Source organism: Lucilia sericata, unplaced genomic scaffold, assembly GCF_015586225.1.
Source record: "Lucilia sericata isolate MDLA Ls3-8-SP2 unplaced genomic scaffold, ASM1558622v1 Contig000261F_arrow, whole genome shotgun sequence".
Lineage (NCBI taxonomy): Eukaryota > Metazoa > Arthropoda > Insecta > Diptera > Calliphoridae > Lucilia > Lucilia sericata.
Window position 1 is genome coordinate 204,286 of NW_023994286.1, and position 20,247 is coordinate 224,532.

The 20,247-nt window shown below is 29.4% G+C and overlaps 1 protein-coding gene across 4 annotated transcripts in view; it reads right to left on the minus strand.

The window, feature by feature from the left end:
* LOC119602891 (poly(U)-binding-splicing factor half pint) overlaps positions 1-20,247 on the minus strand; it is a 119,688-nt gene that overhangs the window by 25,637 nt on the left and 73,804 nt on the right. For 2 of the 4 annotated variants that reach the window (XM_037954687.1, XM_037954689.1), the window contains one exon: positions 17,077-17,315. In XM_037954687.1, the coding sequence (XP_037810615.1) occupies positions 17,077-17,315 (239 nt within the window). The remainder of the gene's footprint in view (positions 1-17,076; positions 17,316-20,247) is intronic. The other 2 variants (XM_037954688.1, XM_037954690.1) reach the window with 1 other exon arrangement.

The following is a 20,247-nucleotide window of genomic DNA, read 5'->3' on the forward strand; positions in this document are numbered from 1 at the left end:
AACGAGTAAAATGAAATAACCCCCAATTTCATCAGAAAAAAACTTTTAAAATTAAATAACTCCCAAAGTTTAAAATTAAATAATTCCCAATAATTGGGAGTTTGGGAATTGTAAAAATTTAAGTCCCAAAAAAATGCGAAATAGCTCCCAATGAAACAAATCATAAAAAATATGAAATAATTCCCAAGTCGAAGAATCTATTTGTGTAAAAGAAAAATTGTTATTCTCTTCACACAGACGAGTTCTGAGAGAATAAAACACACTTGAGAGAACTAAACGCACTCACAAAATTTCAAATTTTCTTCGCGAAATTGGGAAGATATTAGCACTTAATAGTTTTTCTTATCACTTAAACTTAATATTTATTATTTTTTGCCACACTTTTAATGTATTTAAAACCCCGAAAATAATTTAAATTTTACAAACGAAAAAAAAAATATTTTTTATTCTTTGACATTTCATTTTAATTAAAACTGAAAAAAGAAAAGTTGTAATTTTTTGTATTGAAAATGAAAAAAGTATTTCACATACTTTTTTTCTTTTTCCATTAGTGCAGAAAAAAAGAACAAAAAGACGTGTTTATAATATGTTTTAAGATGAAAAATCTTTTAAAAAAAAATAAATTAACTAAAATTTTCATTTACAATTAGCTGAAATCCCAGTAATAACACACAAAAAATAACGTATCAAAAATACATTTATTATTTAGTACATTTTGAACAACTGTGTTTATTTTTGTGCTTCTACTAATACATTCTCACCAGTTAGGTCTTTGACAGGGGACTTAGGTCTTTGACAATCCCTTTCGCCTATATGCTACTATATGGTTTTGGGTGTTATTTCATTTTACATGTTGGGAGTTATTTCATTTGAGAGCTATTTCACTGTATCTGAAATAACTCCCCAATTAAAAAATAAAAACGCATCAACGAGATGAAATAACTCCCTAAATTAAAATGAAATAACGCCCCATTTTTGGTATTTATTTCATATGAAAAAATCCCCGATTTTAAAATGAAATAAGACTCAATTGTGGAGATAAAAAATAACAAATAATAAAACATTCTGTTTTAGTGACATTTCTCAAAAAAAAAAAATATATATATAATAATCGCAGTACAGAGCTTTTTGTGCTGATGATTTTAACGTACAAAAATATAGGTCCATCTGTGTGTCCATATAAACAAATAATTTGACGAAATTTTTTCCACACATACATATCACTCACCTTAGCCCCCATAAAAAATATCCTTCAGAAAATGTCTTTATCGACTATAATACACTTAAATACATTACGATAAAATTCGAAATACACTCAAACGTCGTTTTATGCGAATTTGAATTAGTGCGGTTTCAAAATTCTATAATTACCACTTTAGTGGGGAGGGTATATTGGGTTTGTGCTGATGTTTGTAACGCGCAATAATATTGGTCCTATACCCACCTTAAAGTATACCAATCGGCTTAGAATCATTTTCTGAGTCGATTTAGATTAAGATCGGTCCATTATTTCACCTAGCCTCCATACAACTGAACCCCTGAATAGGGCTTGTAAACCTTGTAATCAAACTACAGGTCGAAATTTTGAAGATAATTGAATGAAATTTGGCACAAGATCTTTAGGAATTTTCGTGGGGGTCACTTGTATGGGGGCTAGGCAAAATCTTCACCCGATATTGCCCTTTGTAAGTACCAAACAAACCTTGCCTATAAGAAATATTTGAGGAAAATTTCAGCTATTCATTTAAATGAAATAACTCCACAAAACAAACATTAAAAACTCCTCATTTTATTATGAAATAACGGTACAGTGAAATAGCTCCCAAATGAAATAACTCCCCATGAAGAACATGAAATAACTCCCACCCAATTCCTCCAAAAATTAACTTTTAAATTAAATAACTTATAAAGTGTAAAATGATATTAATCCCAACAATTGGGAGTTTTGGACTTCTAAAAATTTAAGCTCCCAATGAAACAGATCCCAAAAAAAAAATATGAAACAATTCTCAAGTCGAAGAATTTTTTGTGTAAAATAACTTCCGATTTCCACAGAAGTAAAATAACTCCCAACTCCCTAAGAAAGTTTGGTGGACAGACGGCCTCCGGGCGCAAGGATTTTCAACTCTGGGGTATTTCGCACACCGGCTTCAATAAATTAAGCCTTTTCTTGATAAACGGACTATTTGTATTCCATGGTACTTATGTATATCACTATTCTCATGTACATTATGAATTTTTTAAAAGAGCCATATTGAATTATGACACATTAAAAAGTATCACAATGTTCATAATATAATGACATAAAATACTTGGTGTGCAAAGAAATGTTAATTTTAGGCAAGCCGGTGTTCGAAATACCCTAGAGATTAAAATCCTTGCGTCCGGCCGAAGGCCGTTTTTCACGATACTTGTTTAAAATAATTCAAAATGCATTATCCACCCAACTTAGAAAAATTAAATAACTCACGACAAGAATGAAATTACTTCCAATTTTAACAAAAAGTGCACAAAAGAAATTACTCCCATTACATATGAAATAACTCCTGATTTTTTCATAAAATTAAATAATTCCCAACCAAAAATTTTATTGAGTGTTACTTCATAGTACAGTGAAATAGCACCCCAAATGAAGTAACTCCCAACGAGTAAAATGAAATAACCCCCAATTTCATCAGAAAAAAACTTTTAAAATTAAATAACTCCCAAAGTTTAAAATTAAATAATTCCCAATAATTGGGAGTTTGGGAATTGTAAAAATTTAAGTCCCAAAAAAATGCGAAATAGCTCCCAATGAAACAAATCATAAAAAATATGAAATAATTCCCAAGTCGAAGAATCTATTTGTGTAAAAGAAAAATTGTTATTCTCTTCACACAGACGAGTTCTGAGAGAATAAAACACACTTGAGAGAACTAAACGCACTCACAAAATTTCAAATTTTCTTCGCGAAATTGGGAAGATATTAGCACTTAATAGTTTTTCTTATCACTTAAACTTAATATTTATTATTTTTTGCCACACTTTTAATGTATTTAAAACCCCGAAAATAATTTAAATTTTACAAACGAAAAAAAAAATATTTTTTATTCTTTGACATTTCATTTTAATTAAAACTGAAAAAAGAAAAGTTGTAATTTTTTGTATTGAAAATGAAAAAAGTATTTCACATACTTTTTTTCTTTTTCCATTAGTGCAGAAAAAAAGAACAAAAAGACGTGTTTATAATATGTTTTAAGATGAAAAATCTTTTAAAAAAAAATAAATTAACTAAAATTTTCATTTACAATTAGCTGAAATCCCAGTAATAACACACAAAAAATAACGTATCAAAAATACATTTATTATTTAGTACATTTTGAACAACTGTGTTTATTTTTGTGCTTCTACTAATACATTCTCACCAGTTAGGTCTTTGACAGGGGACTTAGGTCTTTGACAATCCCTTTCGCCTATATGCTACTATATGGTTTTGGGTGTTATTTCATTTTACATGTTGGGAGTTATTTCATTTGAGAGCTATTTCACTGTATCTGAAATAACTCCCCAATTAAAAAATAAAAACGCATCAACGAGATGAAATAACTCCCTAAATTAAAATGAAATAACGCCCCATTTTTGGTATTTATTTCATATGAAAAAATCCCCGATTTTAAAATGAAATAAGACTCAATTGTGGAGATAAAAAATAACAAATAATAAAACATTCTGTTTTAGTGACATTTCTCAAAAAAAAAAATATATATATAATAATCGCAGTACAGAGCTTTTTGTGCTGATGATTTTAACGTACAAAAATATAGGTCCATCTGTGTGTCCATATAAACAAATAATTTGACGAAATTTTTTCCACACATACATATCACTCACCTTAGCCCCCATAAAAAATATCCTTCAGAAAATGTCTTTATCGACTATAATACACTTAAATACATTACGATAAAATTCGAAATACACTCAAACGTCGTTTTATGCGAATTTGAATTAGTGCGGTTTCAAAATTCTATAATTACCACTTTAGTGGGGAGGGTATATTGGGTTTGTGCTGATGTTTGTAACGCGCAATAATATTGGTCCTATACCCACCTTAAAGTATACCAATCGGCTTAGAATCATTTTCTGAGTCGATTTAGATTAAGATCGGTCCATTATTTCACCTAGCCTCCATACAACTGAACCCCTGAATAGGGCTTGTAAACCTTGTAATCAAACTACAGGTCGAAATTTTGAAGATAATTGAATGAAATTTGGCACAAGATCTTCTATGGTACCGGAAATTGGCTTTACGTTTTTGTAAGGAAAAAATAAATGTTCATGTGAGTGGCAACGAAAGAGCTTTATTTTTCCATATATTTTTGGTTTTTAGAAAATGAATTCGTTCGTAATAAACGAAAGAAATGTCAGAAATAGACGATAGGCAAAGGCCTTTCGTTTGCCCAAAAAACAACGAAAATTATACCAAAATACGAAATAATATGTAGCCACTTAAACCTGAATGCAATTTGTAATACAAACCTTTAAATTTCATGAGACATTGCATACAATTTTCATGTTGTTTTTATAAAAACATTTTTTCATAATTTAATTTTTTTTTGTAAAATTATTTTATTTTTGTTTATTTTTTAGAGTTAACACCAAACACCTTATTACTACATGAAAAAATATTTAAAATTTCAAAAATAAAATACGTTTCATTTTAGACATTTTTAAACGAAAACTGTCAAATGTTTTATAAAAACCTAATTTTAAACTTGATCGTAATAAAATGAAATGTTCGTGTGTGAACTAAATTGTTTTGAAAAACAGGATATAAATGTCCACAATTTTACTCAACAATAAATGGCTTAAGTATAATTCAAGGCAAGGTACAATTCAACTTAAATGCTTTATTATGAAAACTAAATCACATTTTAATTTAACACGTGTAGTGTATTATATGGTCGGCCTCGCCCGACTATAATTTCTTTCTTGTTTTTCTTTGCAAAAATTATTTTGAGGAAAATGTTGGTCCACATACATCCAAAAAAAAGTTATCAACAAAGTACTACTACTGATTTTTTACCAATTCCGGATCGGATATATAAAGTATTGTTGAAATCCTTTGTACATGAAGAAATATTATTTTTTATTTTTAAGAAATTTTATATATTTATTTCATTATTTGGAATTGGTATTGTTTTGTTGTTTGTTTCCTTTATTTTTATTGGTTTCAGTAAAGAATTAAATTTTTTGTTGATTTTTTATATGCGATTTTGTTTGACTTTTAAGGGAATAATTTGAAAATGTGTGCTTTTTATTTAAAATCCAATTAGTGGATTTTGTATGGAGCTAGTGTATCGTTTTGTGCGAATTAATCGCATAAAACGAGGTTTGTGTGTAAATATTAGTTATACAATAATACATCCTCTCACCAAATTTTATGAGGATCGGAAAATTTTTGACGCTCTCCGACATATGAACCCTCTTCCAGATAAACAATTTTCATCAAAAATTGTTGAAAAATACCGTAATCATAGCAAAATTCCATATAAATGCATATTTTAATTAAATCATATTTAAATATATTCGTAATTGATGTAGGGTATCATATGGTCGACCGTACACGACTATACTTTCTTGTTTTGATTTGCATATGTTCGTTGTTCTCGGCATGGTATAAAAAATATTAGAAGGTAGTTTCAATTTCTATTTCTGTCAGCCTGATTAACCATCTGACAATAAAGGCGATTTGAAGTTCATGTTTAAAGTAATGCTACCATATTAATAATATTTAAGCAAAATTCCATATAAATGCTCTAATATTTTAATTAAATCATATTTAAATATATTCGTAATTGATGTAGGGCAGTGTTGCCCATACACACACTGTTACACATTCATTTGTATTGGTAAAGCAGCAGAGAACAAAATGTAACCCAAAATAAAACTGTACTAGTAAAATGACTGCATACTAAAAAGTATATTCTAACTGTCAAATTGATATTATGGATTTTGACAAACAGCGTACATTAAAGTTCATATATAAAAAACTATCAGCTGTGCTCTCTCATTCACCTACATAAATTCGGCTTTCTCAAAATTTTGTTGTTGTATTTCTGTGTGGATTTTAAAAAAGTTGCGTACAGATCTTACTTCGACAAATGCTGATCAGCAACTGAGTTGATTTTGTTTTGCAAGTTGAGAGATAATCAACTAGCACATGCTCAAATAAGAAAATACACAAGTAAGCTTATAGTGTAGGTGAGTCAACGCAACGTCACACAGTGGTATAGGAAAAAAAAAGAGGAAATAATTCGGTAACTTCTAAACGGTTAATCCGAAATTTGATATGCACAAAGAGGAGGTGTTGTCGAGTTTAGGTTTTGAATTTGGACCTTATAGGCCAACCAGGGGCCCGGCGGGGGGTCCTCAAATTAGGACACCTCGGCTATGTTTAATTTTTAAAACGATCCTATTTCTTCATTTGAGTTCCGATTTAAAAAAAATTTCGTATATAGAATCTCCTCATCGAGCACTATAAAAAATGTCGTAGCAGTAAATTATCTCTTATAGTTTAGGAGATATTCGCATTTGAAAATTAAAATTTACCTATCACTATTATTTTCATCCATATATGTAACAAATTTAAGAGTTAACCTTATGGATGAAAATAATAGTGCTATGTAAATTTTCTAAAAGATGTTGAGTTTTCCCTAATTAATTTGTCACTTAAAAAACATTAGGTAGGCATGTTATATATCAATGGAAAGGTAATTTTGTCTATTTTTCAAAACTGTATATAATTTTTGAAAATTAAAAAATTCGCGGAATACTTTTTTTAAAAAAAATTAAAAAATGTTTTTTATTCAGTTTTTGTGAAGATACAAATTTTTCAAATTGCAATAAAAATTTTATTTATGAATATTTTTTGATGAAATTTTACAGTTAGGTAGATTTTTTTACTTAAAATCCAAAATTAAATAAAAATTTCGAATTTTCTTATTAGAAATCCCGGAATTCCCAAAAAAGTTTAAAAAAATCCCAAAAATGGGATTTTTTGGTTTTTTGCCTATTATATCCATACCAGGGGCGGGGTTATCGAAACCCGTTACAAAATGATTAAGAACATATTGGGTCATATAAAACAGGTCACTATAATTTGATATCGACTATGCGATTTGAGAATTTTTGCTCAAAATTGAATTTTCCATAAAAAATAGGGTTTTTTCGGATGGACCTGGTCCCCACGGTATCAAAAATTTTTAGGTTTTGTTTCATTTATCGTACTTTATGTAAAGTCAGCTTACCAAAAAGTATAAATTCTATATACATCTTCTTAGAAACTTTTTAGATAACTTAAAAAGAAAAAGATACTTTTTTCCCAAAAAAATGACAAAAAATCGCTTTTTTTTATTTTTTAAATTAAAATGCCTATAACTTTGGACTCAGTCATGATTTTTACATAATTCTTTCACTGCTTGATATATAAACTTGTTGTTAAGCGAATAAAAAAAATGGCGAAAATCGGGAATATTTGGACCCGCTATTATCAAAAAAACTAAAGTAAGGACGGTAAAAATTTTAATTTTCAAATGCGAATATCTCCTAAACTATAAGAGATAATTTACTGCTACGACGACATTTTTTATAGTGCTCGATGAGGAGATTCTATATACGAAATTTAACATAGCCGAGGTGTCCTAATTTGAGGACCCCCCGCCGGGCCCCTGGTTGGCCTATAAGGTCCAAATTCAAAACCTAAACTCGACAACACCTCCTCTTTGTGCATACCAAATTAAAATCGGATTAACCGTTTAGAAGTTACCGAATTATTTCCCTCTTTTTTTTCCTATACCACTGTGCGTCAGCAGAATATTCTTGCCCTATCTCGGGTGATAGGGAATGGTGATTTTGGGCACCATTGATGTAGGGTATCATATGGTCGACCGTACACGACTATACTTTCTTGTTTTAATTTGCATATGTTCGTTGTTCTCGGCATGGTATAAAAAATATTAGAAGGTAGTTTCAATTTCTATTTCTGTCAGCCTGATTAACCATCTGACAATAAAGGCGATTTGAAGTTCATGTTTAAAGTAATGCTACCATATTAATAATATTTAATTAAATTCTAAAAAAAATCTAAAGTGCTCCATATGATGAGAAATTAATTGGCATATTTTAATACCATACTAGCCGCCATGAGAAAACAAAATTCAGGTGCAGACACGAGCCTCATCTTCCAGCAATGACATTTTTCGGTGTTCTTTTTCTCAAGAATTGTTTCTTTATTATTGAATTTGTTGTATTGTGGAACAGGCCATTTACGCATGTTAAGTTTAATAAACCCATCATCAAAAAAGAAAGTATCGATCAATCCTTTGGTAATACATCGAAATAGTGGTTGTAGAAGTATACATATGTGCATATGTATATGAGTCCTATGACGATCTAGACATGTCCGTCCATCAGTTTAATCATGATAGTGAAAGTGATTGGTCCGTTATATGACCGTTGTCAGAAAAAGCATTACTGACAATATGTAAGTAGACACGGTTGTTAGACATTTTACTGCCAACGTTGTAAGATCTGACAACCGTGTATACTTAGCTTAGGATTCGAATTTAACACACATTCTGTTAACTTAAAATAATAAAAAAGGATAATAGGAAAAGAAACACTAAATCGTTTACTGTTCATCTTGTTAGTACAAAAAATAGTTCATGAACGATTTTTAAATTTAGCAACTCGATTCTTGTGCAAAAATACATAATTTGTCTCATAAATTCAATTAAAATTGTTATTTTAATAAACTACACATTTTTGTTTAAAAACTCCTCAAAGTCTTTTTCTAGATGTGGCAACGCTCCCTTTGAATATTTACAAATAAAATAAAGTTCAAAAATCTCCATTCTTGTCAAACAAATAAAATTGAAACAACCTTCTATTTTTTAAATCATGGTTCTCGGTATAAGAGCACATAAAGTCATCAAGAACAACTGTTGCCAATTTAGCTATTTTCTCGTCAAATCTAGCGATTTTTAATCCCATTTGGCGGGGAATCTAGCGATTTTTCTTTAGATTTTAAGGCATTTTTTATTCATTTATATTTTGATAATATCGCTTAAAAGTTGCTACGAATGACGATATTTACATATATGTATGTATATAAAAATATGCATTCAATGTAAATTATTTGAGTTTTAGCTGTGTGTATTATACTTATTTTGAATGTTCTGAAGAACATAATTAGGAGCAAATATTTGTGCGTACAGGTAAAGTTATACGAAAAACTTTAAAAGGGGTATATTTTGTTGTACTCAATTAAAAAACGAATATTTAATTATTCTAGTCTTTTAGTAAATGAGTGATATGATAATAAAATTTACCATAATTCTAAAAATTAGTGAACATTGGAAATAAGTGACGAAAGGATCGATCCATAAAGTCCTAAAAATTTACAACATTTCTAAGGCGTATAGGGCCGCATATCGATATTGCAGATAAACTTCCCACAAAAGGAGTATATAATAACCTTGGGTGCCCCGGTAGGCTAGTTGGTAGTGTGCTAGCCTGTCAGTCTGGGGGTTGTGGGTTCGATTCCCAGGAGAGATCCTGGTCTGCTACACTACAACGGTCTTATGGTTATCGTCACCCTGCTCGGTAAATTAGGTTAGAATATAATTTGTAATTGTATTGTAATGGAAAAATAAATAATACTCTTATGCCGAAAATAAAGGATCGATCCATAAAGGTCAGCATTTCGAAATTCAATTTATCTTTACAACATTTCTAAAGCAATCTGTATAGGGTCGCATATCGAAATTAACCTCAACTTGACATTTTTCCTAACCCAAAGTGAAAATATTTAACATAAAAAAGATTCTCTTATGTGTTTGTTATAAGATGTGTTTGTATCACTATCCCATTCCTACGTATGTATATAGATTTTAGCGATAAATCGCTGACTTTTTAGAATAATATAAAAAATCTGAAAAATTTAGCTATTTCTTTTCAGAATCATATAATAAATATTATTATGACGATTTATCGCTAAATTTTTCAAAATGTCTTGAATTTAGCTATTTTCTAGCTATTTTTCGGTCGACTTTAGCGATATTTTTGAGAAAAAAGTTGGCAACAGTGTCAAGAACCTATACATTTGTTGTCAAAAACTTAAGTTCTATATAAGATAAAAGAAAAACAAGTAAGAAGTCTATATTCGCCTTTGCCCAATCTTATGTACCCTTTCACCAATTTACATATTTAATTTTCCAACCCTACCATTACAAAATACACAAAGCAATAAAACCAACACACTTTCAAACATAGGTTTTTTTCAGTAACAATGTTGTTGTTGCTTTTTTACCTATGCTTGCAAAAAATGTTATTTTTTTGATTAAATTTTCAGAGGATGTCTCGGAGTTTTTCGCATATCACCGTTATTTATGGACGGATTTCGCTGATTTTAAATAGGAAACTTCTCGAATGCGTGTCATAAGAAAGGTCCTTGAGAGACGCTTTCAATGACATATTTTTGTGCAACAAAAGTTATCGAATTAAAAGTTAAAATATCGTCTTCCAATGCATCATAATGAACAAACGAGGGATATTATTGAATACCCGATCCAAAACTCCGGGGGTTTAAATAGTCAGATTTTCTTAAATAGGAAAAAATGCTCCTATAAATAATATTCAGATCAATTACCAAAAATTTCAAATTTTCGAAACAAAAAGTGAATTTTTTCCATGTTATAGTGTACAGAATATTTTATTATAAAATAATTACATTCAAACAGGTAAAATTTTCATGAATTTTGTTAATATTATTAAGCCAAATACATATTGAAATTAAATGTATACTTACTTTTGTGACGTAAATTTTGTACCTATTTAACTACACCTTAAATGAGAACTCAAGTAACCAAAATAACCCGGAAAAAAGTAGTGAATAATAATTTTCATAATTGTTTTTAATAACTAAATGTGTTCCTTTTTTCATTTTTGAAAAAATAATATCCTTTTTTAAATAAAACCAATTGTCAGTATTTCTGTATACTTATTTGTGAGATTAACTGTATATATATGTGTATTTCTGTACCCTGTTTTTCTTATACATCACTCGAATAAGGAATTGTTATATTTTAGAGAACCTAAGAGGTATCTAGGAATTCACCTTTATGAATGATATAATGTCATTGATTTTAAACAGTATTATTTTCAATTTCAAAAAATTGGACCCGATAAAGCTCTTAAAAGTACCGAAAAAAGAAAAAAATATTTAAAAACCCTGTGGACTAAATGCCGCCAAAATAGCAGATTTTCGTAAAAAACATTGACCTGTGTTGATGACTTTTAATTCCTTAGATTTGCCATTTGATATTTTGTGAATCGAATTCACAATATTGGGCGGTTTCAAAATATATTTACAAGGTTTCCTGTTGCAGTGCACAGATTCTACATAAAAGTTTGCGCAAATAATTATAATTAATTATATTATCGTGCCTAGAATTCATTCACAAATTTAAAAGGCTCTTATGTGGGACAATTCTGCATCGATCTTAATAAAACATTTTGTAAAATGATTCACATTTATTTAAAATCGTTCACGTTAAGTTTCATCGCGGTACTAATATTTTAAGTCAAGTATGAACGTTAAACTGATTTTCTTTAGGGACCTTAAGCGGCACCGATCATAATAAAATTGGTAAAATGATTAACATTCATATAAAACCCGTTCATGCCGAATTTCATCTCGGTACTGTAACAATTTTGAAAAAAAGCTTTCACACATAGAAACGTTTATGTGAATGTGCAACTGGAGTCCATTTATAGCTATTCTGCATACTCCGTTTTTTACAATCAGCTCATATGTCCTTATAAAAAGACTTCAAAACTGATCTTCTTAAAGGGACCCAGAGGAAAATATGGTAATATGATTAAGATTTAAATAATACAAGTTCCCTCTAAATTTTATCATGAATTCAATGTTTTTAATAGCCTACTCTGTCGAAATTAAGTTATTTAGGATCGAAATTATAAATGAAATCTTATCTGATACCAAAGTTGTAAATAATATAATATGTTTACATATTTTTTGTAAAAATAATTATTTTTCAAAGAATCATTCCCAAAATTGTCATCTATATACAGTGGTGGAAAAATAATAGAAACGACTTTATTTTGTGGTGAAAACTATATTTTCTTAAAAACCACCCGTTAGAATTTGATGATTTGTATCTTAAATAAAAGGTATTTAAGTCTACTTTGTTATGATATATGGAGTTATTAAGTTTTTTTGCTCCATCGTATTTTATTGGAATTAAAAAAATTGGCATTGGAAAAAATAATAGCTGAGATTTATTAAACTGTGTTTTGTATTTATTTTTAAAAATTTTAATTATAAATGAAATTCTTAATATAAAAGTATACTTTAATTTTTATGTTAACATTTGTTTTTTCGAAGCTTGATTGACCATATGGATCCTGACAGCTGAATCAGAGGCCCGACTTTCAAGTTTTCTTAAATAAAAAGTTCAGATAGTGAAAGAAATTACTTCTAATGGTTAAATTATCTAAAAAATAAGTTTCTGAGTAGATTTCGAGAAGAAAAAGTTATGAATCCACTTATAGATAACGACAATCCACCGATTTTTGGGCCAAATTTCGAACAATATTTCGCTATTTTCCAATTCGACCCGTTTTTGGTGGTTAAAAAGGGGCTTAAATATCAAAGTATGTTGATGGACTTGTGAAATAATGCTATAAATAAGTTAAATTTAACACAAAAAGTTCACAAAATCTAAAAAAAATGAAATTCAGTTGGAATTGTAGATAGTTTTTGGTGTTTAAAAAGGGGCTTAAATATCAAAGTATGTTGATGGACTTGTGAAATAATGCTATAAATAAGTTAAATTTAACACAAAAAGTTCACAAAATCTAAAAAAAAATTAAATTCAGTTGCAATTGTAGGTAGTATACTGCAACGTGGGGGATGATAGACATGAGAGCGGAGTTGGATTCATAATAGCAAAGGATCTTAAAAGGTCACTCAAAGACTGGAGCCCAGTGTCTGGCCGCATAATAACCGCACGGTTTTTCACAAAAATCGGGAAATGTTTATCCATTATCCAATGTTATGCACCTACGGAAGAGGCTGACGATGGATCTAAGGACGAGTTCTATGAACAACTAACATCTACTATACGAAAGGTACCGAATCTGGATATCTTGATACTAATTGGAGATTTCAATGCAAAAATTGGTAGTGATAACCTGGGCCTGACTCGTATAATGGAGAAACATGGTATCGAAATGAGGAACAACAATGGTGAACGTTTTATAGAATTATGCCTAACTTTTGATTTGGTGATTGGTGGTACATTATTCCCACACAAGAATATATACAAGTATACATGGACATCACCTAGTGGCAACACAAAAAACCAGATCGACCATATATGTATTCGTCGGAAATGGAGAGGATGTTTACAGGACGTACGCTCTAAGAGGGGAGCTGATATCGACAGCGACCACGAGCTTGTGGTAGGAACGATCAAAATCAAACTCAGGAAAATTTACATTGAAAATAAGGGAAGGGTGAAGAAACGGCTAGACGTCTCAAGACTTAAAAATCAGGCTAGGAGAGATAGAGTTGGGGAAGTACTGGGAGAATGTGTACCAGTAAATTACAGTTCATGGGACGAAACTTACAATAAACTTAATAATATAGCAATGAGGGAAATTGGATACAAACAAAAGGAAAGAAGGAAGATATAGATATCAAATGAAACCTGGAGACTTATTCAGGGGAGAAATGACCTGAAAAGGAACATTATGAATAATCGATCAATTATGGGACAATATAAGGTTATAGCAAAGGCCGTCAAAACCTCAGCTAGGAAGGACAAAACAAAATACTTCCAAAACATCGCCAGTGAAGCCATTATATCTGGTTTTCATTGATTTCAAAAAAGCATTTGACACAATAAAACGTAGAGCTATATGGTATGTGTTGAAGGCGTACCGGAAAAACTGGTTTAGAAATGAGGGATTTGGTAAATTTTTGTTTTTACGAAAAAAAAAATCTATTTTTGTCAGTTTTTATCTGTTTTCAACGTTTTATATCTTATTTCGTTCATAAAAATATGGGCTTATTAAAAACAATATAAAAATTTGTATTTAGATCTAAATATTTTACACATTTCCGTAAAAAATATAAAAGTACGTATACCTTTTAAAAAGGACAAAGGAAACTCTTTTCATAACGGTTCAAAAATATTGAATCGGTTAAGAAAATTTTGAGACATAAGACAAAAAGCTTTTTTTCCAATATCTTCCGATTTTTAGGGTATATTAAAGATTCTAAAAATGGTAAAATTATCTACTCATCTAGGTCTATAAACAGCATTATATCGCGTAATGAGTGTTTTTGAGTGTCACACAGTGTAATTTGCGTGGCATCCCCAAAATGTAAAAAATTTATATCTGGAAAACTATTATAGTTAGAATCTTCAAAATCGTAGTGTTTTTTATTTATATTGCTTTTAGAGTAGCATAGCACACTGAGTATAGCTGGTAAATAGATAAATGTTTGCAGTAACTAAAATATTGATGAAATTCTATAAAAATAACAAGTGTTTACAAAAAACATAGAATAAAAATTAATGTGTGTTTGTTTGAAGTCTATAGACTGCTAAACGGCTAAACAGATTTTCTTGAAATTTTTACAGTGTGTTCCTGTATACCTGGAAGGAAAAATAGGCTACTTTTTATTTTGAAATTGCAAGTGCCACGTCCACTTACTAAATTACTATTTAAAGTCGTATATCTCGGAAACTGGTACAACTATAGTCCTCAAATTTTGCACGTACATATTTGACACCTACATACATATATGAACATTTTGGGGACATGAGCGAACTAGCAATCGTGGGCGTGGCAGATCCCACGCCTAATATTGCGTGCAAATACCAAATGGCGTAAATTTTGGAAACTATAACTGCTGCAGTCCCAAAATTTGTACGATAAACTAAGTGTCAATATGAAAATTTTATAAAGAAATGGATGGACAATAAATAGTGGGCGTGTTGTCTCTCATATATAGTTAATACCAAAATTAGTATATCTGAGAAACAATAAATGTTAGACTGCACAAATTTTGTACGACTATTATTGTATGAATATTTTGGACAAAAATTGGTATACTAGCAATATTGGGCGTGGCACCTCCCATATAAAGAAAATATTAAATTAGCATATCTGAGAAAATATAACAGAGTTTTAAAAATTTGTCGGAGCCACTTTTAGTGTTAATATTAATAAGTATTTAAGAAAAATATGGGCGGACTAGAAGTTCCTCCCATATGAATTAAATAAAAAATGGTATATCTGGGAAACTATTATAGGAAGAATGCTCGAATTTTTCACAAATAACTTTGACATCCATGTAAACATTTGTCTGATAAATTTGCGGATTATGGGGGTTGGGCCCTTTCATTAAAATTAAATACAAAAATTCGTATATCTGGGAAAATATTACAGCTAATTTTGCACGGGCAACATAGAAATCCATGCGAATAATTTAGGGAAAAAAATTACCTAACTAGCAATTGGGGCATGGTCATCTCCATTAATTAAACACCAACATTTTTACATCTGGGAAACTATTGGAGCTAGAATCTTCAAATATTGTACGAACAACTTTGACTATCATCTAAACATTTTTATAAATTATGTTATTACATAATTTGCAAAAAAATTAAATATGACGTTATTAATAATAACTTAAATAAATATAACCATTTAGAGGAGCCGAAACAAATGAAACTTTTACATTGATTTGTAGCCCTAGTTAAGTATTATCAATTTCCTTAACTTTTGTTTAATTATGTTGAGTAATGTATTTTTGAAATTTTTTTAAAAAGCATTTATAAATAAACGCGGTAACTTTGACATACCTTTTGGAAAAACTTTTACGCAAACAGGATCAATGGTGCCATCAAAAAAATTTCACACTTTTTTATATCCCAAAATTAAAAAAAATTCTGAATTTAATCATATATGGGGAATTTCGTGCCAAGTGACCCAACTTTTAAAATAAATGTCTTCCAATTTGTATGAAATTTGCACCAAGGTTAGTTCTATGTGCTAGTAGACACAAATTTTCAGCTCTATCGGTCAAGAACTGCCGGATTCAGAGGGGGTCAAAGTTGGAAATTTTGGTCATACAGAGTTTTATTCAAATAAGTGTAACTTTTCACCTATTGGTCCTAGCAAAAATTGTCCAAAGGAGTTCAGATAGCTATTTCTTCATTCTTTTTTTTAATAATTTTTGTTTTTAATTGTTTTTTTCAATATGGGCCTTTTTTGTGCTTAAAAGAAAACTTATACAATTTCCTTGGAGGGCTTTATAGTCCTATAATGGGATGCGAGTGGGATATCTATAAAAAAAATATTTTTTTACTTAATTTTCCCAATTTTTTCAAAATGAACATTTTTGTTGTATTTTTTGGTCAAAAGAAAGCTTAGACAATTGCCTTGTCTGGCCTAATATCCAATTGTACTAACCTTGGTGCAAATTTCATCAAAATCGATTTTTTTTAGTTGGGTCACTTGACATGAAATTCCCCATATGTATGTATATATGTCGTTTTTATACCATTCATTCACATCTCTGGTATATATGATTTATAGCAACTAAGTATTCTAATTTGTTACATAAAAAAATTATAATTTTTTTGCCACGAACGCCTTTGTGTTAAAATATCGAACATCTATTGTCAAAAACACCGACTTTATAGACATAAAATTCAAAAGGGCGTAACAACAAATTAGTCTTTTCCACAAGCCAAAAAGTCCTACAAATCCATATAATTGCAATATCTGGCGGTACACTATTCAAACGTAATATATTCAAACGTTTTTATTGATGTTATGATATAATACATATAAGAAAATGTCATTTTTATAACAACAATAGTGTTCATTTTATTTAGTTTTTGTCTCTCCTGTAAAATTTTTAAAATGTTGTTACGCCGTTTTCAAAATTTAGGTGATGATGTATGTATGTTGTATATTAAGATATGAATTTAATACCTGTTGTTGATGAGCTAGTGTTTGCTTCATAAGGACCATTTTTATACTTTGTTCCATAGCATACTTTTTAGCTTTACTGACGGTATCATGCTGTTCTGAAGATAGCTTTGGTAAAGCTCCTCCAAGTAATCCTAATAACGCAGATCTGGTTCCTGGTCCAAACTTCACATCACCGGTTTGTTTAAGATCATAGATAGGTTGAGAAATATATGGTATTTTAGAGTCCATACTTTTTCCTGCTGAATATAAGAAATATAAGAAGTAAATTTATTTATATGTACATATGTATGTGATTATATTAGTGGTAAACTGTCACATAAATTATTAAATAAATAAATTATTTTATTTCCGTGTTCAACTCCCACCAAAATTGTAATATATTTAAAGCAGAGTCATAAGCCTGGTTTTATAGTGCACACTACTGGAAGACTATGTACTTAATGCCCCTATTACGGTTTACAACTCAACTTTTTTGTGGTACATATTATGAATTACCAAGTTAAAATTGCCAGATGTTAAGCTTTTTTGTCATAAAATTAAGCGAAAAGTTTATGAAATAGAATTTTTCGTATAGCATTCTTTCTATTGTAAATTCGTTCGAAATCTGTGAATAATGAAATTTAAGACTTTTAAAAAGAACTCTACTTCTCTCATAAAATATCATTATAAACAATGAAGTTGTAATTTGCTACAACTGCTTTAATTGAGTTGTATGCCCCGATTATGGTTTTCAACTCAACTCTTCTTAGTTGAAATTTAGCTATTTCAATAATAATAACAACTTAAAATTTTAAGTTTAAATTTATTACAACTTTTTTGAAAAAAATAAAACAGGAAATTCAAAAAATATCAGTTGGAGAACGAAAATGTAAGAGAAAGTCCCTTTTTATAGATTATAGTTAAATAAGGATGGAGCATGTTAAATTTTCTACCAGAAATTCCTCTCATACAGATTTTTATACATTCAGGAAGTGTCCAATTTTATGTTTTTAGGTTCAATAAGGGTTCAATTCACAATCGATGTTGTAGCGTTGTATGCGTTGTATGTCAGCAGCTGCTACAATAGTCATAACAATGTTGTTGGTATTTTCTATGCAAAAGCTCTATACAACTCCTACGACAATTTTTCATATGTTTTTCGAATGTTGTAAGGGCAGTGTCACACGTTCAATATATATCGTGATATTTGCTGTATTATGATATGTATTGAACGTGTAGCATGTAATATTGATGGATCGTGTTCCATATCACAGAAAACCCCAATTTTCTGAAATCCAAAATTCGTATCAATATTTATAATGAATCACGTGATAAATATTGAACGTGTAGCATGTTTTGTGATATCAATCACGATACATTTTTAAAATTTGGAAAAAAAAAATAAAATAAAGCAAATAAAAATGAAATATTGTTTTAAAAATTGTTAAAAAATATAAAAGAAAATTACTTTTTTCAAAATTTTTGTTATTTCGGTATTTTCGCGGTATTCGTTTAATCATCCGCCGACTCGTATACCATAAAATATAGCAAATACTGAAGAAAAAAATATTGAACGTGTAGCATACCCGAATTATTCATCAGTATATTAAAATGGGTCTTGATCCATATTGATCGAGTCGGCGGATGATTAAACAAATACCGCGAAAATACCGAAATAACAAAAATTTTGAAGAAATTAATTTTCTTTTATATTTTTTAACAATTTTTAAAACAATATTTCATTTTTATTTGCTTTATTTCATTTTTTTTCCAAATTTTAAAAATGTATCGTGATTGATATCACAAAACATGCTACACATTCAATATTTATCACGTGATTCATTATAAATATTGATACGAATTTTGGATTTCAGAAAATTGGGGTTTTCTGTGATATGGAACACGATCCATCAATATTACATGCTACTCGTTCAATACATATCACAATACAGCAAATATCACGATATATATTGAACGTGTGACACTGCCCTAAGAAAGTTTAGTTTTGCCAATTATTTATCTCAACATATAAACAAAAAATTCAAACGATTTTAACATAAAAAAAAGTGCTAACACTGAAATCAAAAACAAACAGCTGTTTACCAAAACAAAAAAACAAAAATTTTATTAAAAACAGTTTATTTATTAGTTTAAAATGTGGAATAAAGAAAATAAAAGAATTGAAAATTCAAAGAAATTAATTTGGTTTATTTCGCATGTTTAATTAATTTAATATTTTTTGACTTTTTTATCTTTTGACATTGTTATAATTCAACAAGTTAGAGTGCTATATTCGGCTGTGCCGAATCTTAAATACCCTCCACCAGCTAATTTTATATTAATACTTTTCTAATTGATAAAATATTTGTAGAAATAAGTTTTCTCATGTCTTAAATAGAAAAATCCCAAGATTTAAACAGCATAAATCTATTACAATTCCAAGATTTATTGAACATTACAAACGCCATTTTCTTTATATTTTAATAGCGCTTAGTGATATTTAGTAATTTGCATGTATGCATGTGTGTGAAAGATTTAAGGATTTTCAAAATACATATATATAATTTTGTTCTACGCAAATTGATAATGCAACTAGTTAAATACGGTTAAAGCGCTTTTAAGGACAGGACCTAGTATTGGAGATATGACCAATTATAGACCGATCGTAAAAAATTCTTTAAGAAAAATTTCTGTACATAAAAGCTATATTTCAGTCAAATTTTGTATCTATATCGTAATTTTGTAATAAGTTATGAGTGTTTATTTGATTTTCTGAAAGGAAACTTTTATGGGACCGACCGCACCCATGTTATGAACCGATCGTGAAAAAATCTGGAAATAGAATTTTTGTATACAAAACTAATATTTATGCCAAATTTTGTATCAATAGCTTTATTTGGTAAAGAGTAATGTGCGTTTAAGATATTTTCGTAAAAGGACCTTGTATGGGAGCTATGACCAATTATGTATATAAAGACAAAAATTCAAAATTCTGTATCTATATTATTATTTGGTAATGAATATTGTGCATTTAAGTGATTTTCTGGAGGGGACCTAGTATGAGAGCTATGATCAAATATGGACCGATCGTACAACAATTTTATAGGTTAATTTATGTATATTTTTGCTAAATGTATGGATATCAATATTTGGTAATGAGTTATGTGCGTTTAAGTGATTTTCGGGAGGGAA